Below are 21121 nucleotides of genomic sequence, written 5' to 3'. Positions count from 1 at the left end.
TTTAGCGATCGGTGCTTGAACATACAGAAGGTTGAAAGGCGTGCAAGGAATTGAGTGAATTGGAACGATGTGGTATACCGGGGTCGACGTGCTGTCAGTGGATTGAACCAATGCATTTGAAGCGTCTTGGGTAAACCATGTAAAGTTTTGTGGGGCCTGGATGTGGAAAGGGAGCTGTGGTTTCGGTGCATTACACATGGCAGCTAGAGGCTAAGTGTCAAAGAATGTGTCCTTTTTTTTGTCTTTTCCTGGCGCTATCTCGCTGGAATGGGGGGGGGGGGGTGTTATTTCATGTGGCGGGGTGACGACGGGAACGGATGAAGGCAGCAAGTATGAATATGTACGTGTGTATATATGTATACGTCTGTGTATACGTATGTATACGTTGAAATGTATATGTATGTATATGGGCGTTTATGTGTATACATGTGCATGTGGGTGGGTTGAGCCATTCCTCGTCTGTTTTCCTTGCGCTACCTCGCTGACGTGGGAGACGGCGATTAAGCATAGATAGATAAATGTTTGTATATATATATATATATATATATATATATATATATATATATATATATATATATATATATATATATATAGATAGATAGATAGATAGATAGATAGATAGGTAGATAGATAATAGATAGAGAGAGAGGGAGAGAGAGTCGCACTGACGCCTTCGCTACGAACGTTCACCATCGTGAAGACGTGATCACGGTTAAACACTAAGTGGCGTCAGATATTTTTCGTAAATCATCATCCAAGGAGACACATCCATCCATCCGCCGTGCACACGATGGCACCGTGTGAGGCCACTTTACCACCGCCCGCTGGTACACGGAGGGACGAAGGTGAAGTTACATTTCTTTTTTTATTGAGTAAATATCACGTAAAAAAAAAAGTATAGAAAAGACCTCATGACACTTGTAAAAAAGAAAAACAACGTGTAAAAAAGACCTCATAACACGTGTAAAAAAACTCATAACGTATAAAAAAGACCTCATAACACGTAAGAAAAAACTCATGTGTAAACAAGACCTCATAACACGTGTAAAGAAAACTCATAACGTGTGAAAGAGACCTCATAACGCGTTAAAAAAAACTCATAACGTAAAAAAAGACCTCATAACGCGTAAAAACCCTCATGTGTAAAAAAGACCTCATAGCACGTGTAAAAAAAAAATCATAGCATGTAAAAAACATACCCGTAGTAAAAGATGTTTTTCTCATTATTCTCCACTTGGTCATCATCTTGTGTGCAGGTATACAGAGATTAGGAATGTGTGGTAATGTTGTTGTCCCACTGTTTATTTTGTCTCAAGACCATCAGGGCTTGTGGTATGCGCCTCTCCCTCAGTCCACTTGCAGCTGTTTTCGATCGTTCCTCTGCTCAGCAGCAGCTGACGTAACAGCCTGGAACTTAGCTGGGTTACTCTTTCTCAAGTTCTCTTTGGAATAATCCAGCACCGTCGAGTGATGTTAATACTCACAGGAAAACCTGTGAGGTGAGCTGTCGCACATTGCCATACGTTCTCTGACCGACGCGTAAACTCGCTCCACTCGGTCAACGTCATGATCAATGTGGCTTCGTTGATAACGCCAGTACCACGTTGATCACCGCCGTGAGTACCACGAGGGTACCTGGGCGATGGACCCACAACCAGACGGACCACTTTCTGAAGGCCAGACTCGCTAGCTGGCGGAGACGAGTGTTAGGTAATCATCTGCTTCAGATGATCCAGAATAAAGCTCCTCCAACGACAGAGTTGTCTTTGTTACTTTAATTGTTATGTTCATGTCAGAGAGGCTCTTTTCAGTCGTTTAGTCCTGGAGATGAGTGTCATTAGATGTGCGTACCGAGAGATACTTCGTCTATGGGTCAAATATTTAGTATTACACTTCCATTAAAACAGTTTCAGAAAATGCCTGTAGTTCTAACAATGTTTACACTTATTTCATTAGACCTATTTGACAACGGATCAATACTCGCATACTCAAGAATCAAGATTCCCTTACATATAAAAGCACAGACTGCAAAAACATTAATTTCTTATACTGTGAGAAAAACTGAATCGTTAAGAGAAGGGCATTAAAAAATCTTTGCAAGAAATGGTTTAATGTCTTCATGTTCAAATCTTGGAATTGTATTCACAATTAACATTAAGCAAATGAATCTGCTGTATGAAAATACACAGCTTACAGCAGCATCTGTAATGAACCAGCTTTAATAACGTCTCCTACTAGCGATATTTGGCCACTGGGATCAAACAAAGACATTGTGTGACGCGTGTAGTCGTTTTAAGCTACGTTTACAGGATGGTCACGGGTACCAAACAGATTAACCCCTCCGCTAAGTGGCTTGATTACTTAATTACAAAATTAAAAGTTGTACTTAATTCTAACATACTGGGGTGGGATTGTATTGGGAGAATCTTTGTTTTATTGACTGTTTTGTGTGCTCCGGTTTGTGTGGTTTTGGTCTTGACAATGGACGACCAGACAGGTGAGGCGTGCTTTAGGGTGGAGTGAAGGATTTGTTCCTAGGAGTCATTATGGGATTCTTTTCCTCGAAATATGGTACAGGTAAGTGTTCTAAGGGCTTTTGATTCGTTTGTTGCCCATGTGTTTATCTTTGTTTTGAAGTGGGTGAAGAGGTAGTAGAATGGGAATATAATGTATATCGAATGCGACGCTATACGTTAGGGTTTTGCTGAGTGCGGGTGATTGGCCACTCACGGTGACGGGATAGGTTGGATTCACGTCTGTCTGGAATTAAAAGTATGACTGAAGAATTCTGCTGGGATGTGGACATTCTGTCCTGGGTGAGCCAGGGTTCTGATTGTGTGATGCTGTGTTGCATGTATGTTGGTGCTTCACGCTGTGTTCTGCAAGAGGGTATGGAAGGTCATGTAGGAAGATTGAAGACAGGTTAGAGAGTGAACCACTCCTTGGGGAACCCCACTGTTTGTAGTTGCTGTGGTGGCTGGTTTGAAGGAGCTTTTGTGTGGAAATGTTACAGTGGACTGTATCAAATGCTTTGTTGATGTGCTCTACCATGGATACTGCGCAGGAGGTTGTGAGTGGTTGATGTCATCGGGGATGTGTTGTGTGAGGTATGTGTGTAGTGTGGTCGTGAAATGATCGGTTCTCAAACTATGTTATATTGGAGAGAGTGGGATATTTAGCTTAAGTCTGCTCTAGACTAAATTTTCAAAGAGTTTGGATGCTGAGGATTGATATGATGTAGGTGCGGTAAAAGGAAGGGGAGACAGGTGGTTTGGAGGATTCTAAGACAGGTACATATGATGCTGGCATGTTGCCAGATGTTGGGGATTATGGTGTGTAGCCAGGGAGTTGAAGATATCTGTGAGCGCTTGAATTGTTTTATAGGAAAGTTCGATATGTTGTGAGAGTTTGCTGCAGGAGAGTTCTTTAAGCTTTTGATTGCATTGCTTGTATAAGTGGGAGTGAAGGGCAGGTGGGTAGTTGTTTATAAGTGGATAGTGAGTAGGTTTTTCATGTCTTTCCAGTTTAGGGGTGAGGTTGGTATATGGCTGATTTATGATCAGTGTTTCATGAGTATCTTTCGGTTAAGGGATGTTGTTAGACTGGACCAGAAGCACTTCATTAGTGGGGTCAAGGTTGACGGGGTCAGAGTAGATCTTCCTTAACGTGTGCCTGCGTTGGATGCTATGGGTTGTGTGTTTCATTGTGTTTGGGAAGGACTGCCTGCTTACTGTTTACCTTTCAGTGATTAGGCTAGTGACGGTGTTGTTTATTGTTTGGATTTATTCTGTTATTTGTCTTTGTACTATATGGTTTTCTTGAAGCAAGTTTCTTTGTTTTAGAAGGTATGCAAATTGCTAGTGGTTTGGGTAATAGTTCTTGTGGTATGTGGTATGTCCTTGTGGTATGTGTTTCTTGCCGATTTGGTTTGAACTTTAATATATTATGATACTGCATGATATATGAATAGGAATCACCTTTAGTGGAGTTTTAGTGCTTGAATTCCATGTTCTGTGTGGATGCTGGCCTGTCCTCTTTTACCATGGTTTTTATGAGGGTTGGCTGTGTTAGGTGAGGAGTTATTAGAAAGGACAAGAGATCTCTCGGCAGTTCAAGGAATGTGTTCCTGGTGGTCCCTGTGTGCAGTGTTGATACGGCAAAACTAATGTCTGGTGATGTCGGTTGCTTGAGGAGGTGGGTTGGGGGTCTGATTAGCTAGTTGCATGTACTGAGGATGTTGAAAAGATGCAGTTGGTTTATGAATATTTTGCTTCGGAGATCTTGGGTGTGAGTGTTGCGCCATGCAGGAAGGTGGACGCTGAAGTCTTCATGTAGACAAGTGTTGAGAATGTTGGTTATGTTCTGCAGCTAGAGAAAGTATTGGAAAGGACAGTTGGAAAACGGGACGCGGGGTATGTATAAGTTGATCGGTGAAGATGATGCTTGTAGTCTTACTGCTTGACTGTATTTCAAGTGCTGATGCCAGAATGTATGATCTGTTGTGTCAATGAATGAGATGTTGTGGTGTACAAGTGCTTTGAGTCTACCTCCTTATCCTTGTTGTCTGTCATGTCGTAGGGTTGTATAGTTATAGAAAAGAGGGAGGAAGGAATTGAGTGTAAGTCTGTTTTCTCGGATGTGAACTGTGTTTGCTGTGTTCTTGAAGAAGGTTGAGCACTTCTTTGTTCGTATTGGTGATGCCACTGATGATGAACTGCATAATGTGTGTGAATGGGAATTCTCTGTGGTAAAAGGATAAGCTGATGAAAGAGGTGTTCTGTATAATGTGTTGTTTGTCTGGTATTTGTGTTGGCAGTGTGATGGTTTGAGAGTGTGCACTGGGTGTTTGTGCTTATGTGATTTTTGTTTATCCATAGTTATATTTGCATTTGAGAGAGTATAAGACCTGGCAGGTGAGGCATAGTTTAGAGTGGAGCGGATGAATTATTTGTAGAGATATTACTGGATTATTTTCTTGTGTTCCAGTCTGGTGGCAGTTAGTGGTTGGAGACCATTTCGTTTGTGTGTTGCTTTGGTGTTCACGTTGTTAGTGTTCATGTTGTTGGTGTTCATGTTGGTGGTGTGAGGAAGTCAACATTATGTCTGTCGTGTGTATGGTTGGGGGTTTGTTCATTGTAAGTGTTTATCCATTCATGGTGTTGGAGGGTGTGAGCTGTCACCTAAGGAGGACTCAGTGGTATTCTTTCAACGGCTTTTAGAGTGAGTTCCCTTTTGGTTCTACGCAAAAGGCTCAATTACACTAAACGTCATAGGGAACATATTTTTTAAGGGACTGGATTCGCCGTGTCAGCCGTGACGTCCATTTTCCCCCAGTATGGCTGCCATGGAGAATCCTTATTACGAAAACATTGGGCAAAATGACTCCAAGAAATATTGTATTTATCTTAATATTATGCACATCAGCCCCCAGCCTTCCTTATAGCCATCCCAAGGATTACGAACTGATATCAGAACTGAATGGAGATGAGTTTAGTGACCCAGGGGTCATAGTGAGGCCCAAAGCCTTAAAATGGAACGTGAAGGCTCTACCGTTCCCGTATAGAAACAAGATGAGATTTATCTGCACAGATTTCATCATTACCTTTATTTGAGCATATTTTCTTCACTTCAGATCCCTCTGGAGACACTGTGGGATTTACTTGTAATGACTTCTCAGATGCAACATGAATGCTAAGCATTTCTCCCGTTACCTGTCTGGCTCACAGCTGCCTCACTGGCGGCTTAAAGAAGAGCTACACTTAATCACAGAGCAGGAGGCCTTACCAGTAAGTGGCTGAATCATCTACTTCGCTTCCTACTCAGTCGCTTCGTTCTTCCGTGTCCACCCAAAGTTTGGTTTGGCTGGGTGGGGGAGGTGTAGCACCCTCCCTGCTTGGCCTCACACGTGGCAAGCCTGTTATGCCATCCGTGTTAGTGGAGATGTCATCCTTCCTGTTCCTCGCGTACCAAGTCTGTCCGGCCATGTTGACTCCTTCTCGAGTGCGTCTTTGATGATCGCGCATCGCCACGCTCCACGTCTCCTCATTGGCTAGAAGCCACTCGTTACCAGCAGGTGCTGACGGAACCTGTGAAAGTGGACACTGTGCTGGCGTGACACCGCTGAACGTGCTCCGGGGTGACCAAGCCCAGCTTTTACCTCGATGTACCGGAGCGTGACGTGGTGTCGCACCTGGTGGGAGGAGGGAGGAGGGGAGGAGCACGTGGAAGGCGGGTTCTTGTGTTGCACCTGTCATCGCCCAGCACCTGCGTCATACTGGTTACGTCCAGCTACCGGAAGGATTTACAGGGACAGGAACTTGTTAGCGAGACTGACTGACCGCGAGCGTAGAGACATCCGTGTCATCAGGTGTGATCCACGTCACCTAACAACCTCGCTTGGCGATGTCCATGGTATGCAGCAACGTGTGTGTGTGTGTGTGTGTGTGTGTCAGCTTCCCCGGACTGACTCCAAGCACAGCACTTCTTCTCCTTCACTGGTGACCCACTTGTCTGGAAATATCTGGCCGGTCACTCGTCATTAGCAGTCCGAATGGTTGGTTCCACCGCGTCGTCTTCACATAGAAAATAGACAATCGTTCAGGCATCTTCCATCGGCTTTCATCTCGTCTCCATGTGTCCTTTACTCTCATGACTGTATGTCATGAGCGCATGGACGACCCCGTCAGATCCAGCGACCTCCTTCCTCATGTAGGTCATGAAGTCTGAGGACACAGTCATGGAACGTCTGTGATTGTCATTCTGTTGGATCAGCGTTCGTGTTGTGTGTCGTCCAAACCATAGCAGATCAAATGTTTGTAGTTGTAGTGTCGTATTGAAGGATGTAGTTTGATATGGAAGACTGATTTATTAGGTAAATCAGCGGGTGGGTGATTATATACAACAGAGTCGTGCATTTTGTAATAAACACATTAAATATGGCGCATATATATCACACTTCATGGCATCGTAATGTCACTGAAACCAATATTCTGGGTCATTTATACCTTTGTGTCTGGCTCGCATGTTTTTCATGGAATCGACACCCAGGAAAACCGTTTTAATACTTCAGGTGGATTAGGTAAGATATGAACTTTGGTCACAGCTTCATGATCTTTCTCTTGAAATGACCTGCAGGGGTCACATGATTCGCCAGAGGTCCATATTCAGGTTATTCATGGTCTGCACGACAGTTGATGTAGGGGTTAGACACGATTGAACCGTCCATGAATTATCTTGTTGAATGATGTTTCCCTCTGCTCTCACAGGGTCGGAGGTGGTCTTTGCTGACACAGGGCGATGTAAGAGCGTCTCCATGATTCACAGGATGAATGGCGCATCGTTTCCAGGAGCTCCTGGAGGAGGGGTCCTGGAGGAACCTCTGAACCGTTCGAAGAAAGGGGTTCGTGTGAGCAGTTATAGATGAATGAAATATGGTTAGATATTACGTCATTACTCCAGGACTCGTTCCTGAAACAATCCTGGTATTAAACCAGGGCCTCTTCTCGAGGGGCTTCTGCAGCTACAAGGTTGCGCTACACTCAGTAACAGGGATAGGATGGACTCCTTTGAAGCGAGTAGTTCTTTGACGAGACTTTACACTGTTTCGTCATCTGACGAGGATACAGCTTCACTAAAGGTGACTCTTTTCATTCGCGGTGTAACTCGTGCGGATGTAGTCCAGTAACGCCTATATATATATATATATATATATATATATATATATATATATATATATATATATATATATATATATATATATTATGTATTAACGTTTGGCGATATACGCTGTAAATTACAACACAGTTCTAAATATATTCTGTAGAACAATGTAACGTATCACGAGCTTTCTGTAACATTTTCTCTAAAGTTTTGTTTTTATACACAAGTTATGTGACGTGATCGCTTACATCAGTGATTATATGCAGATGATGCCCATTAGTCTACTTTTTCTTTCTTTTATATCAGTTATAACATTATTCTTGGTATACTGTGACTTATACGCTTGAAGCAGGTGTTCGTCATGCTGATGATCTATGTTCTCTCTTGGGGCAGCAGTAAGAGCAGCAGGAGCACCAGCAGCAGTAACGGTATTAGTAGCAGCAGCAGGTGGAGGAGAGGTGATCGAGGATGTTGTGGACGCTGGACAAAGTGGTGCGGGTGGTGTCGCTGGGGGGAGTGAGCGCCCTGCTGGCCACGCTGCTCAGCGCCCTGGGCATCGTCTCCTGTCTCCTGGCCTTCCCTGCCCTCTGGCTCCTCACTGCCGCTGCTTACTTATACAGGGCCAACTTGAAGGTTAGTTCAGTGTGCGTTTGGATCTTGACCGTACAATATGGTGGATAAACAGGTCACTAAGGGGAAGTGAGGCTTTAGCTCTAGGCTTTAAACATCCAAAGACCTGAATCCATTAACCAGTTCATCAATTATTCGTAAGTTGCACGGGCTAAGCCCAATGCCTGAGCCCTTTATTGCTCCCTGGATCATTATATATGTAAGATGAATATTTACCACCTACCGAAAAACATGAAATTAATTCATATATATATATATATATATATATATATATATATATATATATATATATATATATATATTTTTTTTTTTTTTTTTTATACTTTGTCGCTGTCTCCCGCGTTTGCGAGGTAGCGCAAGGAAACAGACGAAAGAAATGGCCCAACCCCCCCCATACACATGTACATACACACGTCCACACACACAAATATACATACCTACACAGCTTTCCATGGTTTACCCCGGACGCTTCACATGCCTTGATTCAATCCACTGACAGCACGTCAACCCCTGTATACCACATCGCTCCAATTCACTCTATTCCTTGCCCTCCTTTCACCCTCCTGCATGTTCAGGCCCCGATCACACAAAATCTTTTTCACTCCATCTTTCCACCTCCAATTTGGTCTCCCTCTTCTCCTCGTTCCCTCCACCTCCGACACATATATCCTCTTGGTCAAGCTTTCCTCACTCATTCTCTCCATGTGCCCAAACCATTTTAAAACACCCTCTTCTGCTCTCTCAACCACGCTCTTTTTATTTCCACACATCTCTCTTACCCTTACGTTACTTACTCGATCAAACCACCTCACACCACACATTGTCCTCAAACATCTCATTTCCAGCACATCCATCCTCCTGCGCACAACTCTATCCATAGCCCACGCCTCGCAACCATACAACATTGTTGGAACTACTATTCCTTCAAACATACCCATTTTTGCTTTCCGCGATAATGTTCTCGACTTCCACACATTTTTCAAGGCTCCCAAAATTTTCGCCCCCTCCCCCACCCTATGATCCACTTCCGCTTCCATGGTTCCATCCGCTGACAGATCCACTCCCAGATATCTAAAACACTTCACTTCCTCCAGTTTTTCACCATTCAAACTCACCTCCCAATTGACTTGACCCTCAACCCTACTGTATCTAATAACCTTGCTCTTATTCACATTTACTCTTAACTTTCTTCTTCCACACACTTTACCAAACTCCGTCACCAGCTTCTGCAGTTTCTCACATGAATCCGCCACCAGCGCTGTATCATCAGCGAACAACAACTGACTCACTTCCCAAGCTCTCTCATCCCCAACAGACTTCATACTTGCCCCTCTTTCCAAGACTCTTGCATTTACCTCCCTAACAACCCCATCCATAAACAAATTAAACAACCATGGAGACATCACACACCCCTGCCGCAAACCTACATTCACTGAGAACCAATCACTTTCCTCTCTTCCTACACGTACACATGCCTTACATCCTCGATAAAAACTTTTCACTGCTTCTAACAACTTGCCTCCCACACCATATATTCTTAATACCTTCCACAGAGCATCTCTATCAACTCTATCATATGCCTTCTCCAGATTCATAAATGCTACATACAAATCCATTTGCTTTTCTAAGTATTTCTCACATACATTCTTCAAAGCAAACACCTGATCCACACATCCTCTACCACTTCTGAAACCACACTGCTCTTCCCCAATCTGATGCTCTGTACATGCCTTCACCCTCTCAATCAATACCCTCCCATATAATTTACCAGGAATACTCAACAAACTATATATATATATATATATATATATATATATATATATATATATATATATGTGTGTGTGTGTGTGTATGTGTGTGTGTGTGTGTGTGATCACACTAGTCCGTGATGAAAGTTATGAAAGTGAAATCTCACTTCAGGAGTTCATACAATTTTATTTAACAGATAATGTTCTATACATGTGGCACGACATGTTTCGTGGAGACAATCCAACTCATCAGGTGCCAGTACTTAACGAAGTTATTTAAATCCCAACATTACACTTGAAGCCCGCCGTCCAGCACTGGTTTGTTATATATATATATATATATATATATATATATATATATATATATATATATATATATATATATATATATATATATATTACTTTTTATAGTAACAGAACATGAAATGGGCAAATACATGCCCCAGACATGGTCTTCTTAGGTGAAAACATTAGTTAGGACTCATCATGTACTCACTGACAGAAAGGTTACAGGAAAAAAAACGGGCTAAAGGAAGAGGAGAATTCCACAGCTTCTGCTGTGTGAGGAAAGAGGAAGGTGTCGTGATGACCAGTGTGGCTGGTACATACACAGACTCTGTGGTCAACAGAGCCAGACGCGTGCCGCGGCTCCAAGCCTTAACGATAGGGACACAGCTCACGTGAGCGGCGGCCGTACTGACCACTGCAGAACACGGCGAGGCTGCTGCATATCGGCGGAGAGAAAGGGATGGTTGAAGAGAGATGATGGTTGGGTAAGAGCGAGTGGAGGTAGAGTTAACCTAGTTATGTGAACAGTGCCCCGTACTGGATTGAATAAAACCTACATGCAGCTGAATGGCGGTGGCCATTATTATGATTATAATTATCATTAATATTATTATTATTATTATTATCATTATTATTATTATTATCATTATTATTATTATTGTTATTATTGTTATTATTAATATATAACCCAGGGGCGTTTTCTTTGAAGGGGTTTTTGAAAACGAGATTGCACCCCTTCCAGTAGCAGGGAAATACTGGACTCTTTTCGAGTGAGATAGATAGATAGATGGATAGATAGGTACTCGTAGATATTTGAATTCATATAAACAGATATATGCATATTGATCTTATTACTATTTGAGCACTGGTGTTTGCTGCAGCAGTTACCTCTTATTTCAGGTGTCGGTCACTGGGAAGGCGGTGGTGGTGACGGGCTGCGACTCCGGGTTTGGCAACACGTTGGCCCTTCACCTGGACAAAATGGTCAGTAGGATTTCTAACTTGTGATATATATATATATATATATATATATATATATATATATATATATATATATATATATATATATATATATACACACACACACGAAGAGATTCAAATTCGAGTGTCCGATGATAGAATGATTTTGATAACGATCATTTGATTTCAAAGGGTCTAGTTAGTTTATTTTGCTAAGGGTACATTTTGTTCAAGGTTCAGGGAAAAGGAAAATGTAAGTCACTAAAGATATTAGAGACATATGATAGGGTTGATGTCTCCTTCTTGGTCTGAAGGAATCTGTGTGTGTGTGTGAGTCAGTACAAGCTCTTCTCTTCTGTTCTCTTCTTCCTTCTGCCCAAATCCTTTTATTTTTTTTTCTTTGCCATGGAAACATACTTTGGTACAGCTGAAACCCTTATATCCCGACAGATATTGCTTTTAAAGTCTATGAATCTCTCTTCAACTCTCATATCCTGAAACATCTTAAATCTGAGTCATCTAGCTGACCATCGGCATAGTTTTCGCAAGGCGACATCATTAGTAAAATCCTTCCCTATGTAACAAATGTTTGGTTATGTTTTATAAGAGACTTCCGAAAGTCTTTTGTTGTCTTGCTTGATATCTAGAAAGCTTCTGGCAGTGTGGTATCTGTAGGGCTCCCTCGTTCGACATTCCGCGAATATTGATGGATAAACTTTCCTTTTCATCTGCAATGTTCCTTACTTTCTGCAGACCACGTTTTCTATGAATAATGACATCCCATTTCACGTAGCTGGGGACCTGTGAGTGGAGGGTAACCCGGCAGCGCCCGCGGCCAGGTCACACTGTAGATCGACGCGAGTCGCTTCGGTGATGCCTGTGTTGAATCCAACATGTGTGAAAACATGAACTCGATTTCGACCATTCAGCACTGTATGACCTGCAGTTGGTGTAATTATTCACTGGTTGTCATTCAGGTGATCCTTAGCTCGACTCTACTTAGGCATGTAGTTGCGAGTGGTATGCTAAACAAACCTTACCCAGGTGTGATCAAGAGGACCATAATATCTTCTTTGATACAGAGTCTTACCTGACCTGGGAATGAGTTCGTCTGTACTGCTGTAATGATCGTGGAAACACGACTTGTTTATCGCAATGTTATTTTTCCTTTTTCTATGTTTTCCTGCTCTTAGCGGTCCGAAACAGGCTCTCTGAAGAGTGTTGATGTCCGAAGGATTACTCTCTCTTTTTTTTTTTACTCGTCTTTTCCTGTTTGGTCGCCGGCATCGTACTCGTTGCTATGCATGATGGAGCGCCGTGCGCGGGTCTGTTGGCTGTCCTTAGCAGATGTGATGTCCCTTGAGGCCATTCCCTCCACACCTGTCCGCTCCACACCACCAGACAGCTTAGCCAGTGTGACAAGGCGGACATTCTTCCTTGGGCAAACTAGGAGACGAGGGAAGAAATCGTGTATAAAACAGTAAATCCATCATCGATGCTTTTATCCATTATTCCTCCCTACTTGAAGCTATTAAGCTGTGTATTCATGCACTGTAATGAGGTTTAACGTCTTATAACTCTGGTAAGAAATAGTTTTAATATCTTCACCTAAGCTGATGCTGATCATTGATTTTCTTTAGTTAAAAAAGACTTAGTGACTGAGTTGAGTGGGATGGATTCTGTGAGAAGTCACTGTGGGAGTCTAGTTACTGGATGGGGCAAATTTTGTAGCTAGTGGAACTGTGTGGGGGAAGCATCATTATCCCAACCTCCCGGTGCGTCCCTCTAACCATTTTCTCTATCCCGCAGGGCTTCCGGGTGTTTGCAGGATGCCTGAAGGCTGATGGTGAGGGCGCGGATCATCTGCGACAGGAGGGCTCCAGCCGCCTCCACGTCCTGCAGATGGACGTCACCAACCAGGACCAGCTGGACAAGGCGGCCCAGCACGTCAAAGATTTACTGCCAGGGGACGGTAAGAAGCAGATGAATCACAGTGATTAATAACAGTATACCTCATTATTGATCATATGATTCATGATCAACACTGAGCAGATAGGAAGTGTTCAGTGTCAGACATATGTTCCTTCTGTTATTATCTTACATTTGATTTAGTGTATATAAGAGTTCTCAGAGCTATGAGCTTCAGAAACAGACATACGGTGTTCGAGACAAAGCTTATTCAGTAGGATGCCAACTGTGTAATTGCTGAGAACAGCGCGGCATCATAACAAGGACTGAAACTAGCGACATCGTGATTATAAAAGGAAAACTATACGAACAGTAGGTAGCCATTGCAACATACACTCTAAGTCCGAATCCTCAGCGCAGCCCAGGCATCGTCTTAGGCATCGTCATGGAGTGGCGAATCCACACGGCAACCTTCACTGGTAGACGGACATTAAGACCTGGCTCAGGGACACCGCCACACCCGTGCGACAGCTACACAGTCTCAGGTGGTCATCATCTGAGGCCAGTTGTGGAAAACATATTGACCACAAACTACAGACACTTGAGAACCTGAGGCTCAACTCACGGTATTGAGTTTACCTACACACTGTCATGAGTTTACTTGCACACTGTCATGAATTTACCTGCTCAGTGTCATGAGTTTACCTACACACTGTCATGAGGTTACCTACACACTGTCATGAGGTTACCTGCACACTGTCATGAGTTTACCTACACACTGTCATGAGTTTACTTGTACACTGTCATGAGTTTACTTGCACACTCATACGTTTACCTACACACTCATACGTTTACCTACACACTCATAAGTTTACCTGCACACAGTCATAAGGTTACCTGCACAGTCATAAGTTTACCTACATAATGTCATACGTTTACCTGCACACAGTCACAAGTTTGCCTGCACACCGTCATAAGTTTACCCACATTGTCATGTTTTCCTACACAGTCACAAGTTTACCTGCTTTTGTCATATGTTTACCTTCAGTCATAAGATTACCTGCACACTGTCATAAGTTTACCCACACACTGTCATAAGTTTACCTGCACACTCATATGCTTACCTGTACACTGATATAGGTTTACCTGCAGTCATAAGTTTACTAGCAGTCATGTTTCCCTGCACACTGTCATAAGTTTACCAACACAGTCATAAGTTTACCCGTAAGCTGTCATAAGTTTACCTACACACTGTCATAAGCTTACCTACACAGCCATAGGTTTACCTGCACAGTCATATGTTTACCTACACAGTCATAATAAGTTTATCCTTGCACTTCAAACATCCACGTAAACCTTTGTTAAGCTAGGTGTAGAGACGCCAGTGTTGAATGCAGCTCGTAACTGTTTATATTGAGGGTGGGAAAACCTGGTCAGGGTGTTCACCCCCGTCAGGTCTAGGTCAGGTCCAGTGCTGAAAAACTTGGTAGATATTCCCTGTACAGGTTACGGGGTCATCCCTGGGCGTATGTTCTCACCACCAGCTATCTAGTTCTGAATGGCTTCTCAGCTGCAACCTTTACAGTTGTCAGGCAACATTCGAATGATTTGGATTGATTTCCAGATTATCAGATTGGTAATGCCGTTCCAGTTGTTGTTGTTCATGTGTTTAGTCCGTATTTTGTTTTATTATTTTCCCCACGACACGTCTAGACAACAATCCTACCTACAGGCAGCACCACCCACATGGCTGTCGGGCGTACGATGCACTAGCTTCGTTTACTTTCTAGATATATATATATATATATATATATATATATATATATATATATATATATATATATATATATATATATATATATATTGATAGTAGCATTAATATCATTTACTAATGATTGAATTTGTGCCGGTAACCCCGGTAAGTTTATTGTGCACCCATGCTCATTCTGTGAGCGTAGCACAAAGGATTGCAGAGGTCAAAGAGAGTCGTACCTAGATCTTACTGGGTCAATGTTACATAGGTTTTTACACAGTGGATTCGTTGTAGATATCTTATTTACATATATTACATAGTCTCGTATGGTAAGTTTTACTAAGCGCAAAAAGTGGATTCAAACTTTTAAGCTTTGGGTGTTGTGACATTTCTTGCAGTTTGTTTAGACCTATCTCAAAAAGTCTCTGTTTTTTAACATGCTAAGACATAGTGTTCTGGTTTGTGTGAAAACCTATACTGTACAGGCCACATGATCAACATCTCTAGACAGTCCAAAATGCCAGTAGTACCTATAGCCTAGCCTCGGTAGCAAGTAGCAACATCATGTAACTTGCTGCTCTTATTACTTTCCCCGTACACATGTTTTACTTTACACATTCCACTATGGTGGAAAATGTTTCTATATGCGTTCACGAGAACTCGTCTATTTGCGTCAATTGCTTCGGAGAGGTCTGTTAATTCCTCTCTAATTCCAGTTTTGAGGCTTTCAATTGACAATCCAGTGTTGTTTTCAACATCACCTTTACTATGTGCAAGTTTGGCTAAAGCATCAGCTTTGTCATGCTTACGCAGGTTACGTGAGAGGGAATACATAACAGTTTCATTTGAATCCCTTGTGCAATAATGTTTGAATATTCGTATATGGCTTTAGAGACCAACATGTTACATTCTGATTTCAGGGTTTTAAGGGCAAGTAGTGAAGATAAAGAATCAGGGATAATTAAACTGTCTGTGGGAGTGAATTCCACTTGCCCGGGAGAAAGTGTGCCGGCCAGTTCAGTTTGTAGGCTAGATGCCCAATTGCTTATCTTTAATCTGTTACCACAGGACTGGATCACAGTGGCACACTGCCTACCCTCCCTGTGGCAGAATTGCGAGAACCTTCAGTAAAGATGCCATGGGCAATGTTATTGTCAGTCTGGAGTTTATGTATATGATCAAGAGCTCTAGATATGGCTAAATGTTGAAGGTGAAGATTATAAGTAATTAGATCCTTAGGTGTATAAGTAGGTGAAGTGATGTCAAAGGGAGGTATTTGCTAAGAAGGCAGGAAATGCTAGTTTCCTCATTTTATACAAATTGTGGACACCAAACAATGTCATGTGGTTGGCTGTTATTTGGATCCACTTAGAATCACTTATGCCATGGCATATATGGTTTAACAATTCTTTAGCGACAAGACTATCTGGATCACCATGCAGGTTTCAGTCCTATCGTAAGATTTCTTTCAAGTATTCTTAGTGCTAGGAATACTAAGTTCTTTCCGCATGTTGAGTACTTTAGTGGTCTTCGGGCAATTATGTTAAGGCTTCATTTTGCATTTTTTTAAAAGTCTGTTGATATCTTAGCTGTTGTGTAGGACGAAAACTGGTGCCTGGTAATCTATTAAAACCAAATATACATAATTTCAACGCTTCTGATATTTGTACCATAAATATGGCTGTACACTGCAACAACTGTAAGAGCTCTATCTGTACATTGTCCAAGTAGTTTTTGCACACCAGCTGCAGTACATTGGAATGAGACGCCAAGATATTTAAAGGAAGAGACTTAGTCAATTTATTTTTCACCAGTTTTCAATTTAGATGGTCCACTCCCACCGTTACCAATTCGTTTATTAAAGACTGTTGTTGTGTCTGCAAAAATGATTATAATGCCACAGGCTGTGTGTATGCGGTTAAGACTGCATTTCACGATATGTTTTGGTGCGTACAAGAACATCATCAGCATAACTGATTGTAATGTTTTTAGGACACTCTGGAATCGATTTCAGTAATGCATTGATCAGTATATTGAACAAGGTGAGGATAAGTGCTCTATCATGAGAGGTGCCAAGTGGCAATTCTTTAACTTCACTTTGTTGGATTGCAACAACACAACAGACTTTCTGTTCGAGAGATAGCCGAGTATCCAGTACAGGGGCCGGCCACTTATATCTTTTTTGCTAACACACGAAATAACTTGTTTATTAGCAATATCAAATGTAGCTTGTAGGTCAAGAAATGTGGTATACTTATGCCGTCTGTCCCCCTGACCTCTTAGGAAAGTCGTGTACAGTCTTGCCATGTGTGAAGCCATTGATATTAGGTGACATATGTTCTTTGATTCTGTGTAGTAATCTGTTGGGCACCAGCCATGTTTTGTGAGGGTTGAAGTCCGGAAGTGAAGTTCAACCAGCGCCAGACGTAATGTGAGGAAGGAGGTGGATGGGCGGGTGTTTGATGTGATTGCTCTTCACGTCTCTGGAGTGGAGGTGACCGCATGGTGCAGTCTACGTGTCATGATCTGTATCCAGGCTGTTTACAGTTTATGCATTTTTCTTCAATGGTCTCACCATTGTCAAGGTTTTCCTTGCACGTCTGTGTTGAATGCCGACCTGCAGACGTTCACTTCATGATTCCATCTCTGGCATTTGAAGCACTGCTGTCTCGGAGGAAGTTAGAAAGATATCCAGCCTGGGATAACGGAAGGTGCTGGGGAAAGTGAGTTTCTTTGGGGGGCAGTTCTTTTGCCAATCCAGTCTGCTGTGACTACTTCTCTATCTCTGATTCGTTTAACATTCTTGATGTTGGTGCTTATCAAGTCTCAGGACGATCATGGCAGTCTTATTAGTGTGTGTATGGTCGTTTAGAGATATCTGCATATGTATGCCTTCAATGACACTATGGGTTAGTTCTTCAACTAATCGTTGATCATCTTCCAAGGTGACATAGTTCTGGGCGAAGTGAAATTCGGCTTGTGGATACTTCCGCCACACGTGTGACAATCGTTGATATTTGGCCTCTGTGTCTGGTAGGAAGTTCAATTTCACTTTTTTGCGCTGATCATGTGACCGTGATGGTGGGGAAAGCTCGTCAGCTGCCAGAGGTGTTGCTGGTGCATTCTGCTGGTGGTTACCCAAGTCACTGCCTATTTCCTCTGCTTTTTCAGGGGAGACATCTCTGTCGTTGTTCACTGAGTGTCTGTGTGGTATAGGAGAATAACTTTCCTTATATGTGGCCATTGTTGTTGGTCGCCTGGGGAAATATGAAATAACTCACCAACACGGGAGGAGTGGGATGGAGGTGCGCTTGACCCCAGAGTCAAGTGCTATCAATACAGCTGGCTTGGTCCGCGCGCCCCTGTCGAGACTCACGTCCTATACACACGGTAGAGTAGGGCAGGGCTGCAAATTTCGTGTCTCTCTCTCTTCGTCCATAGAGGTATCCAGAGCTATCCAAGTATAGCAGGAGGGTTCTGGTAGCCGCGTGAAGCGGACACCAGCCGCGGTGCCTAGTGGAACAGAGCAGGAACTGGTATTAATGACCCGTCCTACAGGAAATTCGACAGAGAAAAGCAGGGACGTCTGTGCTCTACGGAGTTGAGGGGACACGGTATTATTACCAAACAAACCCAGGATCCTTCTTAGGGGCTCCTGCAGCTCGTAAGCAAGGATCATCCACATAGTGATAGTGTTCGTGGTCTTAGAATGACCTTAACACCTGAAGGTATTTTAAGGTTTTCCCAGTTGATGATGATATGTTGACGCTGACGGCCTTAGTGACACGGGCAGTTGATGAGCCAGAAGCCCAGCAGTCAGGAGCAGCAATATGATGGACTCCTTCCGAGTGAGGAACACCTCGACGAGATCATTCGTTATCGTCCATTGACGATACAGGCTCGCTGAATGTGACTTTTCACTCGCGATGTAACAACATGCAGGTGGAGTCCGGTAACACCTATATTCACTTATATTTACCCCAGAACCGATTTCTATGAAAGAGTCCTGGTGTTATCCAGGACCTTTTTCGCTTCAAAAGACTCCATCATGTCACTGCTGTTGAACGTAGCGTAACCTTCAAGTTGTAGGAGCCCCTGGATCACTGAGATAAGAGTCCTTAGGTTTTATAACAGTGATGATAATCAACAGTTCTCAGGTAATGTTTGTTTAGTGTGAGATGGTCTGTTGACAGTGACGTTGAATCAGTCGCCTCATATCGTATAGTTTCTTTGGTGTATGATTCTCCATCATCTGTTACCTCATATACATAATTCTTATCCTAAATCAAGATTCGTTTGGAATGTGGATTTTTATTTTCAAGAAAATTATAGAAATGGCATTTTCATCATTACAGAATGTAGAGTGTGAGAAAAACTGAAAATGTGACTTCTTACTGAAGCAGATTGGTTGGAAGAATGTTATACAAAGTTAATGTTTGTTACCTGCTGCAGAGAGTGTGTGGGGCCTGGTGAACAACGCGGGCGTGTGCACGCTCGGCCCCGTCGAGTGGGTCTCCATGAAGGGCTTCAGGAAGGACCCGGAAGTGAACGTCTTCGGTCTCATCGCCGTCACCAAGGCCTTCCTGCCACTCGTCCGCCAGGCCAAAGGTTAGGTAAAGTCAAGAGTTTGCCAGGGTGAAGAACAGAGGATCCAGGTCTGAGTAGGGTGAAAGGGTGAGGTATAAGGGCCAGTCATCTGTGAGTCTGGCTCGCTAGTTTCTGTGTGTGTGAGTGGGAGGGTGGGTGTGTGTGAAGATCTTTATCGTATTTGTTTACCACCTTCCTCAGGTTCTCGTAGCCCGGCATCGACCTCACCTGTCGCACACAGTTTCCGAGCCAACCTTCACTCTGTTCACTCATTCCTGTTTCCAGTGAGAGTAAGAAGTGAAAACAGGGGTGGCGGAAGTCCTCAGCCCACGACCTAAGCAGTACCGTTGGTTGTCTTGCGTGGCTCAGTGGTGTAGGTAGAGTAGGCAGTCTGAGGGTTCGAGGAAGATTCCACGTGCGCTTCCTTGGGTAGCAGTGGACCAAGCTGGATTGAGGGAATTTATCCCTTATCCACTAGGTATTCTTTATCCACTGGCTCTAGGAAACTGCATTCCTTATCCACTGGCTTTAGAGAACCTTATCCCTTATCCACTGTCTGTAGAGAACTGTATCCCTTATCCGCCTGTAATTCCATCCAGTCTTACAGGTTTTTGCATTACGTAGGCCCTGTAAATAACATCATGGTGTTTGGCTTCCCTGGGATGCCTTGTGTCATCTTTATCTCGAGTGTTGACGATGGAACTTAGATCACTGTATGACCCACTTGCTTTCCCCGCCAACAGTTTCACTGTCCTACGTTCACAGGTTAAGTTTAACGTCATAACACTCGATTTTCTTGTGGTTGTGTGTTGCTGTTGGGATGTGTATCAGGGACGTTCATAGCTCTCCATGTTTCTTTTGTTCTTCCTTTTCTTCTTCTCCTTCTTCTTCTTCTTCTTCTTCTTCTTCTTCTTCTTGAATAGTTATATGTTGGTAGTAGTAGTATAGCTCCTCCCAGCGCCGTCAACAGCCTGACTATCTCCTTCTGTAGCAGCAGAAATACTAATGGTCCTCCATGACCAGATGTTCCTCCCGTACGGGAGGCTAAATAATATGCTGGAATTTAGGAAGGATTAAGTGAAAGCCATGAAAGAAGTAACCAGGTTCCTCATTCATCAGTTATTTGACACGAATTACCTCATTTCCAGGTCGTGTGGTGAGCGTGGCCAGTGTAGCTGGCAGGATGAGCGCCAGGTTCATGGGCTCCTACTGCGCCTCCAAGTACGCCGTCGAGGGCTTCAACGACGCCCTGCGGTGAGCACAACGTGGACGACCTCCTCAACACTGCCCCACCAACAACACTCGACCTCAACACTCTCCACCACCATCAACACTCGACCTCAACACTCTCCTCCACCAACAACACTCATTCACTACAAACATGTGCAAGTCACCCAGTGGTTTGGTCAGCAGGAGTCATGGAGTAAATGATAAGGGCCACAAATATCCAAAATGTTTATCATATAAGATGTCAACAGAATTGTAAGATTCAGATGAAGAGGACCACAACAAACAACATGTTTCCATCAGTGTTGTAATAGGCCAGGGATCACCACAGTGTTGTACCCGTTGATTCCATATTTTGCTA

At 43.1% G+C, this 21121-nt stretch overlaps 1 protein-coding gene across 3 annotated transcripts in view; it reads left to right on the top strand.

Moving 5' to 3' along the window:
- LOC139767114 (D-beta-hydroxybutyrate dehydrogenase, mitochondrial-like) overlaps nucleotides 1-21121 on the top strand; it is a 44648-nt gene that overhangs the window by 12470 nt on the left and 11057 nt on the right. For 2 of the 3 annotated variants that reach the window (XM_071696123.1, XM_071696105.1), the window contains exons 2-6: nucleotides 8053-8292; nucleotides 11226-11309; nucleotides 13095-13257; nucleotides 19399-19554; nucleotides 20682-20787. In XM_071696123.1, coding sequence (XP_071552224.1) covers nucleotides 8128-8292; nucleotides 11226-11309; nucleotides 13095-13257; nucleotides 19399-19554; nucleotides 20682-20787 — 674 coding nt within the window. In that variant the 5' untranslated portion in view covers nucleotides 8053-8127. The remainder of the gene's footprint in view (nucleotides 1-8052; nucleotides 8293-11225; nucleotides 11310-13094; nucleotides 13258-19398; nucleotides 19555-20681; nucleotides 20788-21121) is intronic. The other variant, XM_071696114.1, reaches the window with a different exon arrangement.

The sequence above is a fragment of the Panulirus ornatus genome, chromosome 4 (assembly GCF_036320965.1).
Source record: "Panulirus ornatus isolate Po-2019 chromosome 4, ASM3632096v1, whole genome shotgun sequence".
NCBI classification, from domain to species: Eukaryota; Metazoa; Arthropoda; class Malacostraca; order Decapoda; family Palinuridae; genus Panulirus; species Panulirus ornatus.
The sequence above is the reverse complement of the archived record's forward strand: the minus strand, read 5'-3'. Positions and strand labels throughout refer to the sequence as shown.